This window comes from Gobio gobio (assembly GCF_949357685.1).
Source record: "Gobio gobio genome assembly, chromosome: 17".
Taxonomy (NCBI): Eukaryota; Metazoa; Chordata; class Actinopteri; order Cypriniformes; family Gobionidae; genus Gobio; species Gobio gobio.
Genome location: NC_137110.1, coordinates 20715365 through 20740205, shown reverse-complemented (window position 1 = coordinate 20740205; position 24841 = coordinate 20715365). Strand labels below are relative to the sequence as shown.

Below are 24841 nucleotides of genomic sequence, written 5' to 3'. Positions count from 1 at the left end.
ACCCCTTCGCTTCAGAAGGCCTTTATTAACACCCGGAGCCATGTGGAGCAGTTATATGATGGATAGATGCACTTTTATGGACTTCAAAAACGAACCAAGTCATTATAAAGCTGGGAAGAGCCAGGACTTTTTAAATATAACTCTGATTGTATTCGTCTGAAAGTAGAATGTCATATACACCTACGATGACTTGAGAGTGAGTAAATCATGGGCTAATTTTCATTTTTGGGTGAACTATGTATTTTTATATAAATATATAATGCTTTTTATGTCATCTTTTGCCGCCCCGGCCCCTTGTTGAGAACTGAATGCTTTATGGGTGCTGCACACTTATATAGGGTACACACAGTGGCAGAAGTGATCGAGACATTTTAGCATCTCGAATGTTTATGTTTACAATCACCCACTTTACATTTATAGGCTAAAAGAACAATATATCATTACCTCTGTTTTCCATTTGTTGCAGAGGTTACATCGTGACATCAAGTGGACATTTTGCAGATAGTGATTAAGTTTATTCACTGTTGCAATGACGGTCATATCTCTGTTAATTAATGGGAGTCTTGTTTCCTTAAGGAACCTGAGATAATGAGACAAGCAACATGATTTCATCTGTGCGCCTGGGAAAAGAATTTCAGTCCTAACTTTGACTAAAATGCACACCTTGGATATGTTTTTATGACTGTAAAGATACACTGGATGACACGAGTGTGTCTGTGAGATAGATGTTGTGCCTCTCTGTGGTGTAAAGTGTCTCCTCTCATTGGAATGAATGTCTGTGTGTGCATTAGCGATACTCCTCTCCAACCCCCTCCAAAGCCTCCATCTCAACTGTGGAGCACACATAGCTGACTCGACAGGCTCAACAGCAGGCAATATCCCCTGCTTTCAAGCCTTTGCTCCCGCCAGCTCTGGATGGATTTGGTTAGTAAATCGTGACAGGGGGTCGGCCATGCCTGAGAGGAGAGGGGAATGAGGAAACAAGTGTTTGCTCCGTATAGCCCAAGAGATGCAAGAAACAGCCCCTGTGATGTCCTGTCACCTGAAAGGCATATGAAAACAGGCACACACATCTGTTATCCAAATGTTAACTCCGGGCGCCCCGTGTTGTCACAGTGGAGGGGAACGGGGTTGTGGCTGGCTAAAGGGGGACTTCCTTCTCTGTTTTCTGGAATACAATAGAAGATATTTTGAAAATTGTCTTAGTGGTTTTGTCCGTACAATGAAATTGCAGGGATGCATAAAGAAAAATCCTTGGGAGCACGGTACCTTGGACTTTTACACGCAAGCTGCTCTAATCTTTAACCCTCTATAGCTTAATGTAAAGCAAAATTTTTACTGTTTTTGTAAAATAAATAATTATAAAATTATATAATAAAAAAAATATATATAATTATCATCATTAAATACTATTTTGTATCTTACAGAATATATTAGTAATATATTTCTTTATTGGTTTGGTAATTTTAAAAATGTAATAAAATCAGTTTATATCATTTAATAATAATAATAATTAACAATAATTCTTTATAGTGCTGTGCGATATTTAAGAAAAATGCAATACCTTGTTAAATAATGCGATACGATATTGCTTTAAGTGTGTAAAAACTATTTAAATTATATTTAAAAATTATTAAAAAAACTGAGAAATGATACCATTTATGTGTTTCACATTCTTTCTGGGAAAAGAAAGCATCGCTACAACTTCTGAAAGTGACCAGCAGTGTTTTAGCAAAAATGAATGTGACAAATCTGACAATATCATTTTAACATCAATGTAAACAAACAAAAAATTATGCCAATATTTAAATACCAAAAACTCTTGCTTGACATGGTAATATATAGTTATATCAACCTAAAACTTAACATCAAGAAGCTGTATCAGACAGCACGAGACTGCAAGTTGTTTTTTCGCAAGTTATTGCGTTTAATAACTCTTTTTAATGTCAAGCAAGTCACATAAGTAACAGTCGTGTGCCCAGTCTATTCTCTGCTGTATGCGTCTACCTAAAACGTACACTTTTCACTATGTTGAAGTAGCCTATTAAAATCATTCAGATATTGCGTGCCGTTGCAATATGCATATTGCGATATGTACATTTGCGATATTTCGATATTTTGTGCAGCCCTAATTCAATGTCACCTTTTTCAGCCCTGATAGGTTTGCATCACTGATGAAAGTCAGTGGGGTCCAGTGTTCTTTTGGACTCCAGTGACATTCATTGTATGCACAAAAACTTTTTCTTCAAAATATCTTGCTGATTTCATGATCCTGTTTGAAGATTCAGTACACCTGTCTGTCTGTATTTCTGTCTGTCTGTTTCCCTTAAACACAGACTTTCCTCGACTTTCGTGTATTAAATGCGGTTAATGTCAGTCTATTTCCATCTGGAGGAAATGATCAAGTGCATAGCCTAATTTTGCTTGGGTTTCCACAAGAGATGGTCTTAGAAACTAAAAGAAAGGCATTATGGAAAAAACGGAATAAACACTGAACTGATTGTTGAAAGTCCTTTCCGAATGAATGGCTGCGCTTTATCCATTACAGCCTGCAGCAAAAACCTTATGTCATATCCTATCTTGTCAAAATGCATATCAAAAAGAGAGAGAAGAGAGAAAACTTTATTCAATCCAAATTGCCTGCAAAACGAAGCCTCTCATAGAATTCCGCGTCTTTCATCTGTGGAATTCGCTCGCCGGAGCAGATTAGATTTTAAGGAATCTGCCGGAATCAATGCCTCTATTGGCAGCTGTGCTATAACAGAGCAATGAGGTCTGGTATGGTGCCGTAACCGCTGCTGGGATACAGCGTTCCCCCCTCAGGAGAGAATGATTCATTAATCAAATATTCATACAGGCAGCATCATAAATACGGCTAGAACACAAAGTCTTCTCAAAGCAGCCATGCCTCCCAGCACAAGCGCCCTTTCATGTAACACTGACGGAACCCCTCACCCCTAATGTCCCAAACTTCCCTTTTTCCGCTCTGCTCCTTGCCTTGTTTCCTAAATACAGCCCAATATGAATTTACTGATCACAGACACTGAGACGATGGAGCTATTGTGCGTCGCTGCTTCAGTCTTCACACATGTGGTGGTGAGACAGGCAGTGACTTATTCGTTTCCCCCCCCCAACCAGACCCTATGGGCCGTGACCTTATTAATATAAGAATTTGTATTTAACATGAAAATAGCACAAGCATTGCTCAAACGGAACAGAAACAGAGGAGTTAACCATGGCAACACGGAGTCCAACACAAGGATATTTACTTTGCCCTGGAAAATGGCGTAATCACCAGATACAGATTCGTTCCATTTGGCTGAATGGGTTATGAAAAGGAGTTAGCAAGTGTGGGTCATTTTCATTTGAAGTGTTTGTCGGGAAGATGAGTTAATAGACTGAAAATAGCTCAATAACAAATTTGCTGTTCAGTAAAGAACGCAAGATGAACTACTTTAAATAAATCATGAGGTAATTACAGAAGAACGAGTAGAAACCATTTTTGATTAATTAACCACATTAGATTTATTTCCCATTTCTGAAATCAACAATTATAAAACCGAAATGTTCATTGTGCAAAAAGATTTTGGCAATTAAAGTATGGTGTTACTACAAATACGTTGTAGTAATTTACAAAAATCCTTAAAATGAACAAGCGGTGGATTTGACAGATTTCAATAAATAAAAGATGTCAACATTGTGTTAGAGCTAGTGTTCGGTTCAATGCCAAGTGCTTTGGTTCAGAGGTGTTTCTAACAAAAATTAAAGCCATTCATGGCAGTACAGTCTCATGTTGACAATTTTGTTAAAACCATACGTCACCAAGAAAATAACGTTGAGGATATATATATAAAAATAAGGCATAATTTAATAATAAATTACTCCTTGATTCATACTGGTTTATTACACCTTAAAAATAACACTGAGCTCCCAAAGACTAACAAGATCTTTGTAGCACGTAAATTATGTTTTTTCACATTGGTATTATACTACTATATTGTTGTTAATTTGCATTAATTACCCTTATATTAAGCACAATTTCAGTGCATATCAATGCACTATGACTTTAATATTCTGGCAGCAGAGAGGGCTTTTTTAAAAATCTAGCTACCACTATATTTAGTTGTATGTGATACAGTGTTTTCTACTCACTTGTAAAGACATATTATCCTGCCAACATTTATAACATAAAACATATGTTTTGTGAAGTTAAATCACCATATAGTGTATACATTTTTTTAAAAGTAGACTAGGTAGGTGTTTTGAATTAATTGTATGTACCCAGAGAAACGTAACATTATTCCATTTGAGAAAAAAATACATTCTTGTTAAAAAAAAATAGATGTATTATTAACCACATGCCCATTGCATTTATATGAGCACACTGAAATGTTTCCTGGTTTAGCAGAGTAAATAAAATTGCATTCAAAACAAATGGCACATGTGAATGAAACACTCCAGACTATGACCACCATCTATGGATCAAACTTTGCTTTTAAGCACATACTGACAGAAGTATCTACATCAGTATAGGTTTGGTTAAATGTGAAGCTAATGAATGCACTGCTTGGTCTTTTTTAAAATGGCTTTTTCTGAAATGACATGAGGGACCTATAGTTTAGACCCACAGTGTTCTGCAAATACATACTGATCCAGCCCTGATTTGTGGTGTATCATTTGGCTCCGAGTTAGAGGCTTGAAGGGTTCTCTCAGAGCAGCACAAAGTCTCCCGACGTTGTCCCAGCTAGTCTTGTGTCCCTGAAGAAAGGCCATTCTCGCTTTTCTACAGCCATCGAAAGTTCATAATCCTTCCCGTGTCCTTTCATAAAGGTGAATGCAGGGTACTTCTCTTTTGATGAGGGCTCCAATATCTGGCAAATTAACAAACACTGTTTATCAACCTAAAATTGATCAAATAATATACAACATTTGCCCCTGACAGTAGTCTCTGCCGGTCACAGTGCCAGTAGTCCCGCTGTTTCCAATTACCTAGTTAAATGCTGCCACCTGCTGACGGAAATTTAAATAGCTGCCATTTTACAACTTAAAAGGGAAATCTTTTTCTGTAGTTTCTTAGACAATTTGTGAATTTAGACATAATAACATGTTATTTTAAGGTAAGACACCCTGGTGAATAGGGTAAAAAAAAAGACTAATATACATCACCATACAAATTGTACCTTTATGGGTACAACGGCTTGTCACTGGGGAAGTACCCGTAAAATGTTTTTTTTTAACCACAAAAAGGTTCATGGAAGTACCTTAAAGTGCGTATTTATACTTTAAGGTACTAATATGCACCTTTTAGGAGTAAAAAAAAAAAAAAAGGTTTTGTACAGTTGACACTTTTCTCTGTGTACTTTCCCAGTCGATGGATTACATTTAGAATTGCTAACATTTTTTGTATTACAAGTTTTCTGAAATGTTATGTTTGAGTATGCAAGTTATGCATGATTAATTAAACATGCACAAATGTGCATACATTTCTAGAGCAAAAAACAGTGGATATTTTATGTGGACATTTTGGATAGCTCTTTTTATCACAGTCAACAGCCAGAAAAAAAATTATAGTCACAATTTTTTTAGGAATAAAATGCTGTATAAAATCAAGTAAAAGATATATGAACAAAACCCTCTGTAAGAACCTTCAGAATACAGACAGCAGGGAATAAAACTGTAAAGTTTGTTTTATGCAAGTGATGCTGAAGTACAGGAGAAAAAACTAATTTTGATAAAAAGGCCTTTAAAGATATGTACTGTAATTGAAATCTACAGATGCAAATAGATAAAGTGCTATAAAAGATACACTTAAAAGTGTATTTTGGATGTTTTCGTTTTCCAATAGTCTGAAAAAACATTTTCTGAAAAGCTAAAAAGCCAAAAATATCAAAACTACAGGCATCTGTCAGTGTCTATCTGTCGGAACACAACATTTCTGTTGTTTATTTCATTCATACTTCTATTAAAAAAATTAACAAAGGTTTCTGAAAGGTTTACTCACCTTTGACAGTTCGTTGCAAATTCTTTCATAGTGTTCGACGTCTTTTGAGTAGAATCCAATTGTACAGCTCGGGTCCATTTTACCGAAAGGCATTTTCTTTGGTGATGGGCAATGAAAAGACTAAAGAAGAAGATGAAATATCTATTCAAATGAGTCAAAAGGAGCCATTTGTTTTCCAAGTTTGTGAAAACAGTGATCCGTATGCACAACTAAAGAATTATACATTTTCTTCTGTAATATCCATCTATAGTGCAATAGGTGTGTTAAACCGTTCAGTCCAGTGCAGTTCCAAATGATGGATGCGTGTTCGTGTGAAACAATCAGATTGCAGAAATAAAAGATTTGACTTTTTTGACACGTTTTTTGACAAATGTTGAATTCTGCCTGAGATCCGAAAGGCTTAGACAGCCGAGCAAAAAGTATGGGCCATTATTTCTGTCTTTCGCCAGGCCACTTTCGACACAACACAAAAAGCGTAAAAATAAGTTATGATGCTGAAATATAAAATCGTTGGAGCTATATAAAATGTTGGAGCTGATACAAAGTACAGAACAATGTGTAAATCTCTAGTGTTCTGTAATTGAGTGTGGAGGTCTACTTTCAGATTCATACCCTTAAGTACAGAAACTATTAAATTCACATCACTGTGCGGCGGTCAGCTTTTTGTAATTCCACATTACCTGCAGAGGGAAATCGCTTGTGCTGACATCCACAAAAGACTGACAGTAATGAGGATCCATGTAAATCAAGCTGTCATCTGCAAGGACAAAACAAAAGACAAGTTATTCAAAAAACACAGTGATTATTATAATGCCTATCCTTGCCCAATTTCTATGCAGAGCAGCTCAAAGTCACCCACCTCAGTTGGGCTTCAAACAATCAAATAAGAGAATTTTTTGTGCTCCTTCCTAAACTCGGATGGATTAAACGCTGCATAATCGAATCTGGTTGTACAAGCACATTCTTTATGCCGTAAAGGGGGCTGTCATTTAATTTTGGTGTGGAGAAATTACTTTTACAAACACGCAATTATATTAGATAATTTGCATATGATGAATGCAGATGACGGGCCGGACCTGGCAGGGAGAATGTATTGCTTGTCATTTAGACATCATTGCGGAGTCTATTTCAAATTGCTAAAATGTAAATGGGTAAATATTGACTACCAACATGTCCAACTGAAGGTTTTCACTGGCTACTGAAGGTGATGAAGAGTGGGTACTCTGGGTAGCTCTGAAATCTATGCAAGCTACTTATGTAAGTGGAGAAAGCCTGCTTTTTCAGATACCCTCACATGACGAATGGCGTAGCATTTTTGATGGGTTCTGGAAAAATAAAAGAAGCTTCTCTGATGGCGCTGGCCTTCTCTTTGCATGCATTCTTTTACTTTGTCTCGTTGGGAGTGTGCACAATGACTTCTGAATTAAAGACTAACCTTGAAATCCGACAAAATAGTAGGCCTGCTTAGGCTTTCCTCCAATGATGCCGATACAGTACTCTAAGCTTAATATGCTCTGGGGAAAACAAGAAGAGAGTTTTAACAAATATTTCTCTCTTTGTCATTGTATGATCTAGTTTAGAGATCGCCCTTTTGTACAAATACAAAGCCTCTCACCTTGACAAAGCTTAAGTATTCTGGGTTGATCTTCTCTCCACCCAATCTCACAGGAATGAGGATGATGACAGCTCTACTATCAGGGGCAGCTCCAGTATTGAGTCCCTGAGGATCACAGTGGCTGCCCGTCCGCCCTGAATGGCTATCAATAACATCAGCACTGTACACTGCAGACAATCAATTACAGAGGTCAAAAACAGGTACTTTGTCTATCCCTTTCTCTGTCGAATGGGACAAATACAGCTGTTACTGAATCTAAGGGTGCTTTCACACACTAGCAATGTTGGTGCGCACCTCTGTTCGATTGATGTCAGATTTTGGTTTGAATGATGTAAATGCTGTTTCACTGAACTGCACACCCACAAACCTTGCCTGAGTGGTCTGGGGTATGGTTCATGTGAACTCTGGTAAAATTCACTGCTGATATAAACTCAATCGTACTAAATTGCAGCAGTGAACCGCTATTGATGATGTATGAGCACTCACTCACTTTACTGACAAGCAAAGAGAATGTATACATAATTTCTGCTCCCCATCTTTGTGTTCTTTAGAAAATATGCAGTACATTCGCGATTATATGCTGTTGCTTTAGAAAACAAAAAATAACAGTAAATAGCTGCTGCTTTGATGATGTAAACGCACTGCAGTTCAGATCAAAATAATATAAAGTGAACACAATCCAGTAGTGGAAGGGGAAGTGGGCAAGCAAACTCAGGTTTGGACCAGGCAATCGAACCAAGTGTGAAAGCGCCCCAATTGTACTTTTACTCTCACAATACAGCTAAAATTGTATGATGTTTGTTCGTTAGCTTATAAATATTTGGTGTGTGTTGGTTCATCATTACTTATATACACACTACTATTCAAAAGACTGCATTTATTTAATCAAAAAATATGTTTTAAATGTAATTTATTCCTGTGATGCAAATCATTTTCAGCAGTCATTACTCCAGACTTTAGTGTCACATGATCCTTCAGAAATCATTCTAATATGCTGATTTGGTGCTCAAGAAACATTACTTACTATTGTCATAGCTGAAAATGGTTGTGCTGCTTAATATTTTTTGTTGAAACTGTGATGCATTTTTTCAGTATTCTTTGATTAACAGAAAGTTCACAAGAATGGCATTTATTTGAAGAAAAAAAGTAGTAGTAATCTTCCATACCGGTGCAGTCCTGTGCTACATAGACATTTATCCCTTTCAGCATTGCATCTGCTGCCTCATCAACAGCTTTTCTGATGGACGTGGGGGAAGAAATAGTGACAGGGTAAGAGATATTGACATACTGCACATCATAATGAGGAATGGGTGACTTAAAAACTAAAAAAAACGTATGTATTATAGACTCTTTACCGGAGTATGTGTGCCATCACTGCTGGACCGTACCAATCTCCTGCCTGTTTTCCAGAAGTCATTCCTAGCTGCACTAGTCTGTGGATGCCCAGCTGGGCTGACGGTCCATCCCCAAACCAGGACACAATGGTGCGATGATATGCCTCTTTTAGATACGAGTCAGCCTCCTCAGCTCCTCCATGAGCAGGACAGAGAGGCTGGGTGACCTGTACTCTTTCCCCCTGAATGGAGGCCTCTAATGTGGCCACCAGTCTCCGTGCTGCACTGCTGGTCCATGTCTCTGCATCCAGGGGTTCCAAGGTCAGTGCTTCTGACCAGGTCCAGTCTGGTAAAAGAGAATTTAAAAAATAAACAGAATTACAACACAAAAACACAATACTTTTGTGCTTTTAAGGATGCGAATACAAGTAAGTATTTTTTCAAAGATTTATTTGATTTTACTTTTCAAAATCAGCTGCCACTTTTAATTATAATTTTTATTTTGTCAACTACTTCACAAATTATATCCATATAGTGCACGAAGGGACAATGAAGCAAAAGTCTTTCAGAACTCCTGAAAGTTTGTCCTAGATTTCTCAGAGTGACAGACATATTTAAATTTGACTTTTAAATAGACAGTAGTGCTTTAAGAACAAAAGTCCAATTATGATATTCAGTGTAGTCAGTATTTCACTTTTACTACTTTTTTCCCCTCACAAACAGATTGGGTGTCTGAAATGGTGTAGATAGAAGTACTGAGGGTCATAAAGGTGCCGGGACCTGGCTGTGGGGACATTAGGTAATGACCTTGCTAAGTGTCAAAGCCTATAATTGGCCAATAAGTATATTTTATTAGCCATCAGCCTCTTTATAGACAGATATTTCTATAATGACATATTTCATTATAGACGTGGGCTCTGGATGACGCTTCAATGTTGTTTTTTGAATGAAGGTATTAAACTGGCAAATGCCATCGCCTGTTCACCATATTACACAAAACTGCCCTCTGTTAATCATATGAGAACTCGGTCATTAGAGTTACATCCTCTGACACTGAAATACCCAACCTCTAAAATAAAATAAAAAAATTTATACAGAATTTCATCATGTAAATGAGAAATACTTTGTACACAATTACATTTAAGCAACACACATCTCAGTACGTTTTTTTTCCGCAGGTCTCACATGGACAGTTACTATAAGAAAACTATTCATTTGTCCAGTCTTCTGTCACATGATGATCCTTCAGAAATCATTCTAATGTGCTAATTGTGGAAATGTGGAAAAAGTGGCCAAACACAGAATGCATCTACTCATTATTCGTCATCATAACTGATTCTCTCTCGACCCATTCTCACCTCTACCCAAGATGTGAAGCATGAGAGCCTGGGCCAATATCATCTGCCCTGCCCGGACTGTACAACCCCACCCACAGTCTGACGTGAGGGTGGAGCCTGGAAGGGCAGGAAACTCTTCTCGATAGGTCAGCCAAACTCGTGAGGTGAAGTCACTTCGAAATCCATCAACATTGCCTGTGACAACATCGCCATCTAATGCTTCAGCAGTACAACTCTCAGTAGGGCTTTCATCATCTAAGGGCAACAGTTAGCACAAACATTTCATTATTATTACCATTGCAGCTGTTGAGATGAACTAAATCGTGAAAAGTGATTGATTATAGCATTATAACATATACTACTCCTGTGGCACGAAAGATTGCAGCGATGAGCATTGTAGCCAGTGACAGACTGTGACATGCCTGTTGCAGAGTTGCCAACTTTTAAGTTCAGGTTGGAGTGAGATTTTTTTTTTGGGGAGGGGGTTGATGGGCACAAATATCGATTTTGATCTTGATTCAGTTGTCAATTCATATGTATTTAGCCTACTGTACATATAAGGAAACATGCCTTTTTAGCACTATTTTAAACTTTTCTTGGGTTAAATTATATTTGCTTGCATTCATTAATAATCACTTGTGTGTGCTTATATAAGTATCATTAAAAATATTAGGATGGAAGTTAATCAACATTTTAAAATTTCACATTTAAAGAAATCTAGGGTTTGATCTTGTCTAAATATTTATTCAAATGCAAAACCTAAAAATAAGTAAGCAGTTATGATCTGTAATACGGTTTTGAGCAACTAGACTAGATACAGTGGGGAGAACAAGTAAAAATCCAGAAAATCACATTGTATGATTTTTAAATAATTAATTTGCATTTTATTGCATGACATAAGTATTTGATCAGCTACCAACTGGTAAGAATTACGGCTCTCACAGACCTGTTAGTTTTTCTTTAAGAAACTCTCCTCTTCTCCACTCATTACTTGTGTTAACTGCACCTGTTTGAACTTGTTACCTGTATAAAAGACACCTGTCCACACACACACACACTCAATCAAACGGACTCCAACCTCTCCACAATGGCCAAGACCAGAGAGCTGTGTAAGGACATCAGGGATAAAATTGTAGACCTGCACAAGGCTGGGATGGGCTACAGGACAATAGGCAAGCAGCTTGGTGAGAAGGCAACAACTGTTGGCGCAATTATTAGAAAATGGAAGAAGTTCAATCAAGATGATGGTCAATCTCCCTCGGTCTGGGGTAGGGCTGAAACGATTAGTCGATGATGTCGACAATAAAAAATGTAATATCTTTGTTGTCGAGTATGTCGTTTGATCTCATGTGATCTAATGTAAGGGCCTGCAATATCGCGATTTGACCGCTACGGCGCTGTAGCGCTAGAGTGTAATGCAGCCCTTACAAATGTTGCGATAGAAGAAAACATGAATGACGGAGTGCAAACAAATCTGAACTAGCAAGATGTGGGAAAGTTTCACAAAACTTAAAACTAAAGGCCTGTTCACACCGGGACGATTTTCGCACGCGTTTATTGCCGACGTTTAACGCCTCGGGACTAAACAATGGGCGCCAATGTGAGTGTTCACACCGACGCGCAAAACGCCAGGCGTAAAAGCGTCATTTTTAAAAAAAACGCCTCGGGTTCGTTTTTTTATTTTGACCCGGCGCGTAAAAAACTGTCCGACCAATGAGATCGGCGCTTTTGTTCACGTGCCTGGAGCTGCTGAAGTGACAGTAAAACACGACTTGGTGGCGCTCAAGCACAAAACAGTCTTGCCGTGCACACATTGATACGACGAAGAAGTATTAAGTAGACAAAGAAGAAGATGAACTGCTAATGCTGCTTGCCAGTTAGCAAAAAGTGTGTGAATGGTTTTGTCCATATACATAATATGTCTATGGTTTTGGCAAGCACGTAAATACTGTCTCTCTTCTCCTTCTGTGTGACAAGCGAGTGTCAGAGGCTTAAAGTGCCGCAGCACCATCTTGTGTACCGGGAGCGCATCTACTGAATGTGCACGTTCACTCGGCGCAGCGCCAGTGAAAATCGCTTGGGTGTGAACACTCAAGACGCGCCGAAAAACGGCACGAAAAACGCTGGCGATAAGCGCGCGTGATATTCGTCCCGGTGTGTACAGGCCTCAAGCCTGCGTCTCAATCAGCTCCCTAGTTCAGTAGTCAGGGCACTGATCAGGGATCAGCCCATTGACTCTTGTCCTGATCAGTGCTCTGACTACTGAACCAGGAGCTGATTGAGACGTGCAAGGCGAAACTGTTCACGGGAGCACAATGTGCATGTTGGAGCACTTAAAGAGGAAACAACTAACTAACTAGTGGTAAATCTCTTTATTAGAGAATGCAATACTACTAATAATTGTAATAATATTAACAATAATAATATAGTTACAGTAATGTGGTGATTTATTTAGCATAGAATAAAGTTTGATCGAGCTTAGAGTCAGGACTGTTTTTATTATTATAACACTATTAGGTATTATAGTCTCATCACTTGCCTGTATTTTGTTCCATATGCATGAAGACTTTCAAAAGGCGATGTTTGGAAGAATATCATGTCAGTTACTTTTTCATATTGTTAATTAAAAGGTGAATGAGAATCTGTCAGCTCAATTGTCATGTAAGAGATTAATATTATGTCATTTTGTTTGCAATGTCATTTGCAGATTAATATTTGTAACATTCTTTGTGTCCTGAAGTAAATGTCCTCTCTTTCTGTTTCAGTTCTAAGAAAAGGAGTGAGGCCTATTATTGTTTTACAAAATGAAGCTCTTAATACTGCTGCCAAGAGATGTTTACATTCAAACATCTTTTTTTTTTGTCTGTAATGCAGCTAATTTTTGTTTATTATTATTTATTTTTTCAATTGAAAGAGAACAGAATATTTAAACAATGCTAAGAGAGCATTTGTGTGTGATTTTGAGTTCTGCGAACTTGGCTCAAAGTTAATTAAAACAACCATTTCAAAAGCTGAAGTGATTTTCTTTTTTATATATTATAGTTGCCTGAGCCTGGTTTCTCCCAAAGTTTATTTTTTTCCATTAGGTCACCTAATGGGGTTTTGGTTTCCTTGCCACTGTTGCCTCTGGCTTGGCGTGCTCAGTTGGGACACTATATTTTTCAACTAAACATCGAAATAAATTAAGTAATAAACTAAATTAACCATATAAACTAAATTACTGATCTAATTATTGATCTAAAGCCCACACTGTATGATAATTGAAATGAACTGATGACATCAGCGTTTTCTCCAGAATGGCTATACAGCTGAATAAAATTATGCTGCATTATTTCCCTGTTTAACACTGTAAAGCTGCTTTGAAACAATCTACATTGTTAAAAGCGCTATATAAATAAAGTTGACTTGACTTGATAGTTAGAATATGTATAACTCAATGTTTTAACTAATTGAAAAAGCTGAATAATTGTTCAATTTACTGTTTAGTCGTTGATGTAAATGACAATAATCGATGATTAGTCGAATAATCGTTCTAATAATCGTTAGATTAACGGATTATTAAAATAATCGTTTGTTGCAGCCCTAGTCTGGGGCACCATGCAAGATCTTCCTCATGATCATTGATGCCCCACGAGGTGAGGTGAGGGATCAGCCCAGAACTACACGGCAGGACCTGGTCAATGACCTGAAGAGAGCTGGGACCACAGTCTCAAAGAAAACCATTAGTGACACACTACGCCGTCATAGATTAAAATCCTGCAGTGCACGCAAGGTCCCCCTGCTCAAGCCAGCGCATTTCCAGGCCCGTCTGAAGTCTGTCAATGACCATCTGGATGATCCAGAGGAGGAATGGGAGAAGGTCATGTGGTCTGATGAGACAAAACTCCACTCGCTGTGTTTGGAGGAAGAAGAAGGATGAGTACAACCCCATGAACACCATCCCAACTGTGAAGCATGGCAGTGGAAACATCATTCTTTGGGGATTCTTTTCTGCAAAGGGGACAGGACGACTGCACCGTATTGAGGGGAGGATGGATGGGGCCATGTATCTCAAGATCTTGGCCAACAACCTCCTTTCCCTCAGTAAGAGCATTGAAGATGGGTCGTGGCTGGGTCTTCCAGCATGACAACGACCCAAGACACACAGCCAGGGCAACTAAGGAGTGGCTCCGTAAGAAGCATCTCAAGGTCCTGGAGTGGCCTAGCCAGTCTCCAGACCTGAACCCAATAGAAAATCTTTGGAGGGAGCTGAAAGTCCCTATTGCCCAGCGACAGCCCCGAAAACTGGAGGATCTCGAGAAGGTTTGTATGGAGGAGTGGGCCAAAATCCCTGCAGCAGTGTGGCCTACCTGGTCAAGAACTACAGGAAATGTATGATCTCTGTAATTGCAAACAAAGTTTTCGGTACCAAATATTAAGTTCTGCTTTTCTGATGTATCAAATACTTATGTCATGCAATAAAATGCAAATTAATTACTTTAAAATCATACAATGTGATTTTCTAGATTTTTGTTTTAGATTCCATCATGCACAGTTGAAGAGTACCTATGATAAAAATTACAGACTTCTACATGCTTTGTAAGTGGGAAAATCTGCAAAATCAGCAGTGTATTAAATACTTGTCCTCCCCACTATACATGTATATTTATTAAAGAGCCACACAGGCACCTATAGTGGGTAATGGCATTACAAATGACAATTATTATATTTCCAGCCACAAAATGACTCTGCTAATTTGCTGCTTTGCATTGGAATTCTCTATTTTAACCTTAATTACTACACTAATTGTAATATAAAAAATTAAAATATTTTAAGTGGTCATTAATGGACCATAAATATTGCACAAGTAGTATTTAGCACCAAAAGATCTCCTCAAAATATTCAAAAAATATTATTGAATTAAAATATAGGAATATATGTGTATGGTCACATTTGACCACCAATGAGTATGAGTGTGACCAATTAGTAAGGAATACCTGAGGGCTAAATACAAGAAAAACAATAACATTAATGTTAACAATGTTGCATCTCCATCACTCTCCATAATAAAATTATACTAAACGGTTGACGTAATAATCAATGCACAGTTACACACTATGATGTACTGTTTAACAAAAATTGCTACAAATACCTGTATAGTGAAGCTGTTGTCTATCCGCTTAAGTCATTTCGACAGCATTGCTTTGTTTAGAACTATTGAGAGCTCATGAAACACGTGACCGTGCACGCCGCCGGGAGATGAACGCATGTCACAACTCTTTTTTTCAACAGCTCTGGCTTTAACTGTTATGCCACATTAGCGTCAAAACGGTACTTATTTTTTGAATTTCGTATTAAAACTTTAAAAACTTTGTTTCATATCAAAAGCAGGTTTGGCAATTTGGCGTGAGATTTTCTTGGGCAGAGTGAGACCGTGAGACAGCCTGAAAGCGTGTGTCTTACACCAAATGCGTGAGAGTTGGCAACCCTGCTGTTAAGCGCATGAATGCAGGGATCTTGTCAAGTCATGTAAATAAGAGATTAATTGTTCAGTGTAGACAACATCATTGATTATAATGGGAGTTTTGGCAAGAGTCACTGACACTCACACTCCAGCGATTATAAAGGGAGAGTTCTTTGATTTCTTTCTGTATAATTTAAAATCACAATTTAAATAACAGATTACTTTCATGCTACTAAGAGAAACAATGGGAAGTTGACCACTTGATTTACTGAAGCGTTAACATTACATACCAGAAATGACTGATCACAGATAGGCATTAGAATTGACCATATGCACAGACAGAACATTCTTAAGAACATTCGCAATAATATAAGCCAGTTGGAAAACTTCCGGTAAAATGTCACTTCTTGATGTGTAATATCTCCAATGTCCTCAGGTAGCTTTAAAAGCATCAATACTGTGTATAACCTAGTTTATAATCAGAATATAGTCACTGAAATAGTCAGACCTAGCATTAATTTAGTTATTCAAACAGAAGACAACATAAAAAAAGACACGTTCCTCAGTCTTCCTCCTCACCAAAATTAAACTTGACCATCAGTTTTCACACTTTTAAGCGAAAACAAAGCGTCAACACACTGCAAATTAAAGATTTAGCGTGCACTTTAGTTAGATTCATGGAAATTTCACAGGTGTGCCGAAATCAGTGAGCTTGCGCTGCACTGACTGACAGCTTCTGTCAGTGATAATAAGGGGAGAACATGGTGCTCGCTTTCTGTAATTCATTCCCAAGAAAAGCTAGTTTTTCATGAGACTTTTGCGAGTACTTCATACTTCACCTTGACAAAATTTATTTTCAAACCTAGTGATTCTATATTGTTTAATATTGAATTAATATAAGTGAAACTGAACTAAAAAAATATTACAGGTAAGAGCTAATATGAGCCAATAAATGCTCCGCTGCTGTCATCCATGGTTATAGTGGTAATGAATGTGTTTTTTTTTAATTAAAGGGTTTGATCAAATGATTGGATTTCTTAAAACGTTTGGTTTTACAAGTGAGACAATCTTAGAAGGATGAACAAATATTTTTTTGGTAATCACATTAAAAATAACATTTGAAGTGCTGAAGAAAATGTGCATGTCCAATTACAGACACGGTTTCTTTTTCCATAGCTTCAAGTCTTTATTGCAATCAATAAAGCTGGTTTATTGGCAAATTAGGCAAGTGTGATAACTGCATTAAAATATAAATACAACATTAAAAATTCAACCATTGATGGGTCAGTGTAGATGTACAGTGAGTACAGAATGACAGCTAACAGTTCACCAGAAATGCCCTAGCTGTCTTATCAAAAACCTGGAAGTAACCGTGCATATGTTGTGGCATTATTGTCGGATCCATATCCTACAGTAAAAGTCTACGCCAAAATTACGACTAATTTATCAAAGAATCCACAGTGAAATGTACCGAACACATAATATTGCTCTATTGAATAACCACTTGATGTGATGATGTAGAAGTAGGCGTTGATTTTCTTCTGCAGAGGTGGTCTTTCACTATTACATCATAATGTGTCATTTTTAAACTAGTCTTTTTCATAGCTTGGTTTCAAATCAAAGCTGTTTGTGGATTAACAAGGAAATTTTGAGTTCTGAGATCTTTTTACAGTACAATGACCAACATTTTAAAAGATCAAGGAAAATGTGCCTATTCATGACCCCTTTAAATAAAAATAGAAAACAGAAATATAAAAACTTTGTGAAGTATGACAGATTATGAAATTTGTGTAAATGCTGTGTAAAACCTCTTACCCACAGCCTTGAAGTGGTAGCATTTCCCCAACAAGAAAACAGGAGAATCACGGCTGAAGGCAGTTTTTGATTTAAGAGCCCAACCTTTAAGGGTTAAAGAAAATGCATGATTAGTCACATGTACAGGCATGTCACGATTTATGACTTGTGAAAGACTGAAATATTAAAGGAAAAGTTCGATCATTACATACTGTACTTCACATTGTGCCATGCTGAGATAAACTTGGACTTCAGTTTCTCCACCTCGTCGGTCTCTTTAGTCTCCATTTTATTAGACACGGAGCAGAACCCATCACAGCACATACGATGGAGTTTCTATGAAAAGTTTTCAGTTTGAGCAAAACAAGTTATATCGTTGTGGACACTCGCACAGATGACATTTCAACCACAAGCGGAAGAAAACAATAACGATGCATAGAAAAGAATCATCAGAAAGCAACTATATTGACACAAATGTAGCACAGAATACAGGCTAGCATGCTATTTACTCCGTGAGTGTATGTACGTACACTTTTCAAAACGCTACAATGTTGTCTACAATAAGCGTAAATGCAAACAAGCGGCGAACGGTTAAATAATCAAATATATAAAGATATACTGTATAACATACCTGCTCACATGACTTGTTATAGTTCAAGAACTCGCTGTGCAACTACTCACTTCTGTTTACATTTTGAGGAAGTGGCGATCTCGTTCGGTCTCGCGGTATTTTAAGATATTCTCCAGTCAAGTATTTTTTTTTTGTATTTCACGTCTTTACATTGTTTTTAGAGCATAAGAAACAAACAGACAGAGCAAAAGAAAAAAAAAACCTTTTTTGAAAAATGATTTAATATTTTATTCATAGGCTATTGTTATGCCATGTCCTCTATAGTGGACACCAGGACTCAGTTATATTTTTTTTTACATGAAATTACATGTAGGCAAAAACAATAGGATATTTTTTTTCAGGTTTCATGATTTTTTTTAACCAAACTTTGTTTAAAGACGATTCTCAACTATGAAAGATATAACGGAATTAATTGATATACCAGTCCATTTTACTTAGCAAAATGGCCAAACATGGGTTTGTCTATACACTGTATCTAATTTGCATATGAATGTGTTCTTGGAGCAACATAATGAAAAAAGAAGTAATAATGTGAGTAATAGTTGGCAACATTTTCATAATAATATCTAATATTTTATAGGAATATGTAATTTATTTCCCTATTCGCTTGTTGTGTCTCCCAAAATGCCTGATATACATGTTTTAATTCCTGGTGTCCTCATAGTGGTCATAGCCTATGAAATCAATGCCCTGATTTGTAACAGAAAGTCATATTTTGATTTGAAACCCCATAACATTTTCCTGAGATTGATTTATAACAAACAATTTGAAAGTTAGTCAGATTTAAATTATAATTAAATATTACAAAGTATTATCATATTTCCATAAGAGCGCTAAATTTGACCATTCAGACATTTTTAAAAAACAAGGAGAAGTTGTTGTTCTGGTGAAACCTCAAAACAAATGGTATCTCTGAAAAGCCCTGAATGTGCTCTTACAGGACATCCAGAATCCAGAAAGAAATCCAGAAACCATAAAACTGTGACATGTATGGTGCCAGATTAATTCACTAAAATATAAGGTCCTTGTATGAGGACAGTGGCACCCAGGAGGTTAATAGGGTGACGTATTCTGGCTGATACAATTCATACAATCCAAAATATATCAAACATATCAAAAATTCTTTTGGATATGTTTTACTGAAGTAGCCTACATATAATATAAAATGTGATATTAAATTATTTTTGGCTGATAATCTTGCACAATTGCCTGTTAAAATCAGAGGTGGACAAAGTACACAACTCCATTACTCGAGTGAAAGTAAAAGTACTTCTGGTCAAATATTACTCTGTTACAAGTGTAAGTTGTTAAAAACTATTTTTACTTAAGTAAAAGTACAGAAGTACTTGCTTTTAAAAGTACTTAAGTATCAAAAGTACATTTCCTTTTTTATGTCAATGCATTATTTTATTATTGTTGCATTGTTGTATAAATGCACGCTATGCCATGGTGGTTTAAGCCAGTCAGTGATGCTCCATACGACCACCTTGAACTAATTTAAATACTTAAAAGTTAGAAAGCTTTTTACAAAGCTGCTGTCACTTTAAGGCAGAATGCACAAATCCTACACACTGATACACATCTGATATTCCCCCAACTGTTTACGTTCACTCAAGACATAATCAACTTTGTTTACGTGAATACTTTCCAAAATGAAAATTGACATTTTGTGTGTATTGGTCTGTTTAAGTGCGAAAAAACACACAAAAGAAAGCTCTATTCAGGACTCGTGCTCTGGCATCTCAGAGGCACATAAAAACAGACTGAACTGAGCTCTTTCATCATGCTTTTTCAGATTCATCCTTAAGTAAGTCTATGCTTCTCTTTCTCCCAGACATTTACATTTCGCAAAAAAAAAAAAAAAACTTTAAAGAAGAAAAAAATTAATCCACTGACTTGCAAAGCTGCTACAGAAACGACTTTTGACTTCGAGGACCTTGATAGAAATGTAGTGGAGTAAAAAGTACGATATTTGTCTTCCAAATGTAGTGAAGTTAAAGTAAAAGTTTCCCTAAAAAATAATACTCCAGTAAAGTACAGATACTCAAAAAGTGTACTTAAGTACAGTACTCAAGTAAATGTACTTCATTACTGTCCACCTCTGGTTAAAATCAAATGAAATCAACTTTTTAAGCTTTTCTGTACTTCATAAACATTATTTAGCTCTTTGCAAAGTATAGTAACCTATTCGTTTTCAGATGCGTCTAAATTAAGCATCCACCACTATTACAAAACACGATGTGGTTATACACAAATAAAGCTGTCATTGACTACAGATTACATTATCGGTGAAAGTGGAAACGGATGCATTTCACACTTTTTAGTTACACTGATAGCTTCCTGTAAAAGAGCCCTCTATTGTACGCACAGGATATGAATAATGTTGGGAAGACTCCAACCCACGGTTCCAAAAGACTGCACAGCACTGCCTGAATTCCCTCTAAAATGTTATGTTGCTGAAGAGAAATGTGAAAACTAAATAGACAAAAAGCTTAACGAATACATCTTACATGATGCTCACAACTATAATATGAATGACAGACACTGTCTGGATGTGTAAAAGATAATGTGCGTTTGTTTTTCCAGTTTTACGGTACGTTCTCCTCTCTTGTGCGTTGTTATTTTTTCCCCAGCCGTGATCTGGCAAATCCCGCCCCTGAGCCCCTCACTGTTTATTATGGTTACTACGGTTTTATGAGTGACTTTGCAACTGTCCAACCACAGACGTATTTTAGGCGTTAGGAGGAGGGGCTTAGAGGAATACGGGCACGGGTGGGGAAGGAATATCGCGGCTGGAGCGCTGGAGTTACTCGAGCACTCAGCGGCTACAGTCATGGCTGAGCGCCGCGCCTTTGCCCAGAAAATCAGCAGGTAAGGATATCTAACGCATCTCCAAGCCGTTGTGTTTATATATTCTCCCCGAGCCGTGAGGCCATTCTTTGTATGCTGCCTGGTGCAGCTGGCGTGCGTGCCAGTCTTTTCCAAATAAGGCCTAGGCGTTGAGTTCGCTGGATCAGACGCTGAGTTTTTAGGCTGTGTTTTAAAACCTAGTGAGCTGCCTACACAGACTGCACGTTTGGGTCGGATAAGCTCGTGTGGAATGCTGTCTAGGTAGACAGCTCTCTAGGTTTTGAGTCACAGCCATAGAGATGCCCGAGTGACCCACCCTAAGCTGCAAGACAGCAGTATGATGCCTTTGTGCTTCTGTGCTTTAAAATCAGTATTCACCGCTGGGTTTATAATACACAAATACGCCTTTGGTTGAGCCCATATAGGGAATTAACGATGCAGACTGGTGTGAATCAATGGAATGCAGTGCTTTGAGTTTGTGAGACGATGGCTTGACATACTGACACATCGAGATGATCATGAGATGTTATGCTGTCAGTAGGCAATATGGAATATTATGGTAGTATTCATCATGCAGTCGTATATGCTATATGCACAGCGCACTACGGCTTTGATTACAATAATATGATTCATTAAAAAGAAAATATAATATTTAAGAATAATGTAAACAACGATGCCTAGAAAACTTGAATAATATTGATGCATAAGCATTTCTTGTGTATTATAGAAAACACTATCAAGTGACAAGTGTTCAGATTACATTATTGCTACCATAAAGCCAGTCTCAGACTAAGATCTACAATAACCTTAAATACAGTGTATGATTAAATTAAAGCATATACTGTACTTTGCCCTGTAATGACACTATGGCCTGGTTTCACAGACAGGGTTTAGATTAAGACAGGATTATGCCTTAGTTAAATTAGGACATTTAAGTACCTTTAGAAAAAAAAAAAAAAAAAACATCACTGATGTGCATCTTCAGACAAAACAATGACACACTGACATATTTGAATTGTTTTCAGTTAAAACAGCTCAAACATGCTTTTTAGTCTGGGACTAGGTTTAAGCCTTGTCTGTGAAAACCGGCCATATGTTTTAGATAGTGGCCCCATATTTTGTGGAGCAGGGTCCCTGGGTTATTGTAATAGACTATACTTAAGTACCATAATTGGCTTAAAAACATATCTTCAATTGAGCTTTCTATTGTGATGTTAAATCACAGATCATATGGATCTAAAAAAGGAAGTGACCTTTTAGGCTCCCTGGTGGTTTCCACAGTCATGGCATTTCCCAGATGCTTAAAAATGCTGTTGTCTTGTCAGTGACGTCACGTGTAATGGGATGATAAGATCATTCAATATAGACTTAGTGGCACCTGCTTCTTTGATTCCAATCGTCAGTTGCTACTTACCAAATAGAAAAAACATGTTTATGATATGATCAAAGACATAGCTAGGTTTTGTTTTATTCATAGAAGAATAAGTCAGTGGATGTATTATTATTATTATTATTATTATTATTATTATTATTATTATTCATAGTATATAGAGTATAGAAAGCCCCAGAAAAGTCAATTCATATTTATTTTTATTCACAGTCAAAACAAAACTGAAAGCTCTGAAAATCTTGGATTTTTATTGAATGCAGTGCTAATCAGATTCAAATGAAATCTGAAAGCTTTCCTCGTAAGTCAGAAACTGTTTCTCATGGCTCTGTTAAGACATTTTCAGAGATGTGTGAAATATGCACTGCAATTTATGGTGTTAGCGGGTCCTCGGTAAACAACACATCCGTGGGCTAATTATCTGTTCCCTCTTCAGGAATGTCCAGCCTAAATAAAGGTCCCTCCAGAACCAACAAATGCACCGGGGACGGGTTTTTATTTTGGTGTACGTCATTCTACACATATTAGAAGAGGATTCTGATTAGGGATGTTGACTGGTACACTATGCTACAACAAAGACATTCTAATAATGATACTGTCAGTTTGACTCTATACTGCAGACCAGACACATTGCTTTCATTAAAAACTTTGAAGGTATTTCTTCTTTGTCTACTTTACAGGCCTGTGAAAGCTAAAAGAAAAAGTAATACGTTACAATCTTATGTTATTACTCAATAGTAGCGAACCTTTGTCAATAACCTGTTGGCAGCAGGCACTCGAGTGTGTGTTTTTTGTTGTTGTGAACTTGCCAAGCCCAGTCCCTTCAAAGATTCACTTGTATGTCTTTGTGTCTTTTTTCACTATTCCTGTTGCGTGACTTGTGTGCATGGTTATCTTAACTGATATTTTGTTAAAACAAGAAGTATTTCTAATACCTTACAACTAAAACTGCTGAATGGAAAATATGGAAAATAGTGGCCACATTTTCCATGTGTCGTTTTAATGAGCCCAGTATGCTGTATTTGTTTGATATATCATACATTAGTGTTATTTACAAAAGCCTGGGATAATGGCTGTTTGGAATAGCATACTACTTGTTCCAAATGCTGATTTGGTGCTAAATTATTATTATATTATTATTATTATAATCAATAATACAATTGAAAACAGCTGCTTAATATAATTTTTTGTGGAAACCGTGATGCATTTTTTTCAGCATTCTTCTATGACTAGTCTAGAGTTCAAAATAGCAGCATTTATTTGAAACTGAAATATTTTGTAACAGTATAAACATTTTTACTATCACTTCTGATCAATTTAACGCTTCCTTGCTGAATAAAAAGTATTTGTACTTTATTTTACAGTATCATTGTTACACGTTGCATGTAGTTACTGTAATATTAACTATAAATTATGCATAATTACATACAATTAACCCTAAACCAAACCCTCATCCTAACCCTAACCCTATAGTAACACATAGTTAATTATTATTACTCAGTACTTAAATGTATAATTACACTGTAATACTGACAGTGTAACCAAAAAATAAAAACGTCTTACCCAAACTCAGAACAATAGTGTACATATAACTGAGTATTCCACTCTGAACGTAGCCTTTATTCTATGATTTGCTTAATGTAAGATGACGTGTCAGGTCCTGGGATTCTTTTCTGGTTTGTATTATAATGCCATCTACGCTGTGTTGTTCTTCAGGACTGTAGCAGCTGAGGTCAGGAAGCAGATTGCTGGTCAGTATGGAGGCTCTCCTCAACTTCTCAAAAACCTCAGTGTGGGTGGAAATGCCACTAGCAATGCTGTAAGTACTACATTTCCAAGATAATATACTATCTATGTTAAATCGGAGAGATTGACACTTCAGAAAGTATATACCACCATTACCCCTTCACTGTGATACTGTCTTTCTTGGCGGATAGCAGCAACAGCTCTCACATTCTCTTTCTTCTCCTCTTTGGATTTCTCCCTACAGATTCCTCTGACAGAGGCCATAGAGCCAGTGGATTTTGAAGAGTATTTGATCACACACCCTCCCATTATAGAGTCAGGACCTCTGAGAGATCTGATCGAATTTCCTCCGGATGATATTGAAGTGCTTTACACGCCAAGAGAGTGCCGAACTCTTGGCCAGGCTGTGCCTGAGGAGGGGTGAGTTGAGGCAGACATTAGTATGTGCCCTCAAAGTAAAATGTACACAATGAAAGCGGTATAAATGACATCGAATTGTCAATGTGAACAGTTTTAAAATAGCATGCTATGATTATTTCGATAGTCATTTAGGCCTAAAAGGCTTATAAATTAATTTGTTTATATTTTTCTGTATTGCTTTTTATTTTGTTGTGAAACTCATCACTGTCATTCACTGATTTAACATGTTTAACTTGTTCCTATTCTTAAATAATTTGACAGTGACAATGATCCACACGTCAGA

At 37.1% G+C, this 24841-nt stretch overlaps 2 protein-coding genes across 14 annotated transcripts in view; one reads left to right on the top strand and one right to left on the bottom strand.

Annotated features, from left to right (window-relative positions):
* Positions 1-3503: 3503 nt before the first annotated feature.
* atg4c (autophagy related 4C, cysteine peptidase) lies at positions 3504-18237 on the bottom strand. The gene is made up of 11 exons (XM_079840744.1): positions 18156-18237; positions 17737-17860; positions 17546-17629; positions 10309-10542; positions 8972-9296; positions 8783-8853; positions 7617-7783; positions 7437-7515; positions 6682-6758; positions 6002-6121; positions 3504-4871 (listed from the first exon to the last, which is right to left on the bottom strand). The coding sequence occupies exons 2-11, from the start codon at positions 17846-17848 to the stop codon at positions 4710-4712; spliced, it is 1431 nt and encodes a 476-aa protein (XP_079696870.1). The 5' UTR covers positions 17849-17860; positions 18156-18237; the 3' UTR covers positions 3504-4709.
* A 2678-nt stretch (positions 18238-20915) lies between these two features.
* Positions 20916-24841, top strand: part of dock7 (dedicator of cytokinesis 7) — a 62041-nt gene continuing 58115 nt past the window's right edge. For all 13 annotated transcript variants that reach the window (XM_079840567.1, XM_079840564.1, XM_079840566.1 and 10 more), the window contains exons 1-4: positions 20916-21026; positions 24109-24211; positions 24383-24558; positions 24820-24841. The exon at positions 24820-24841 is cut by the window's right edge and continues 47 nt beyond it. In XM_079840567.1, the coding sequence (XP_079696693.1) occupies positions 20989-21026; positions 24109-24211; positions 24383-24558; positions 24820-24841 (339 nt within the window). In that variant the 5' untranslated portion in view covers positions 20916-20988. The remainder of the gene's footprint in view (positions 21027-24108; positions 24212-24382; positions 24559-24819) is intronic.

Coding starts and splice junctions, on each gene's coding strand:
- atg4c (XM_079840744.1), bottom strand. CDS start 17,848: ATGTGCTGTGATGGGTTCTGCTCCGTGTCTAATAAAATGGAGACTAAA. Junction 17,630..17,736: donor ATGGCACAATGTGAAGTACA/GTATGTAATGAT, acceptor TAACCCTTAAAG/GTTGGGCTCTTAAATCAAAA. Junction 9,297..10,308: donor GCTTCACATCTTGGGTAGAG/GTGAGAATGGGT, acceptor CTCTTTTACCAG/ACTGGACCTGGTCAGAAGCA.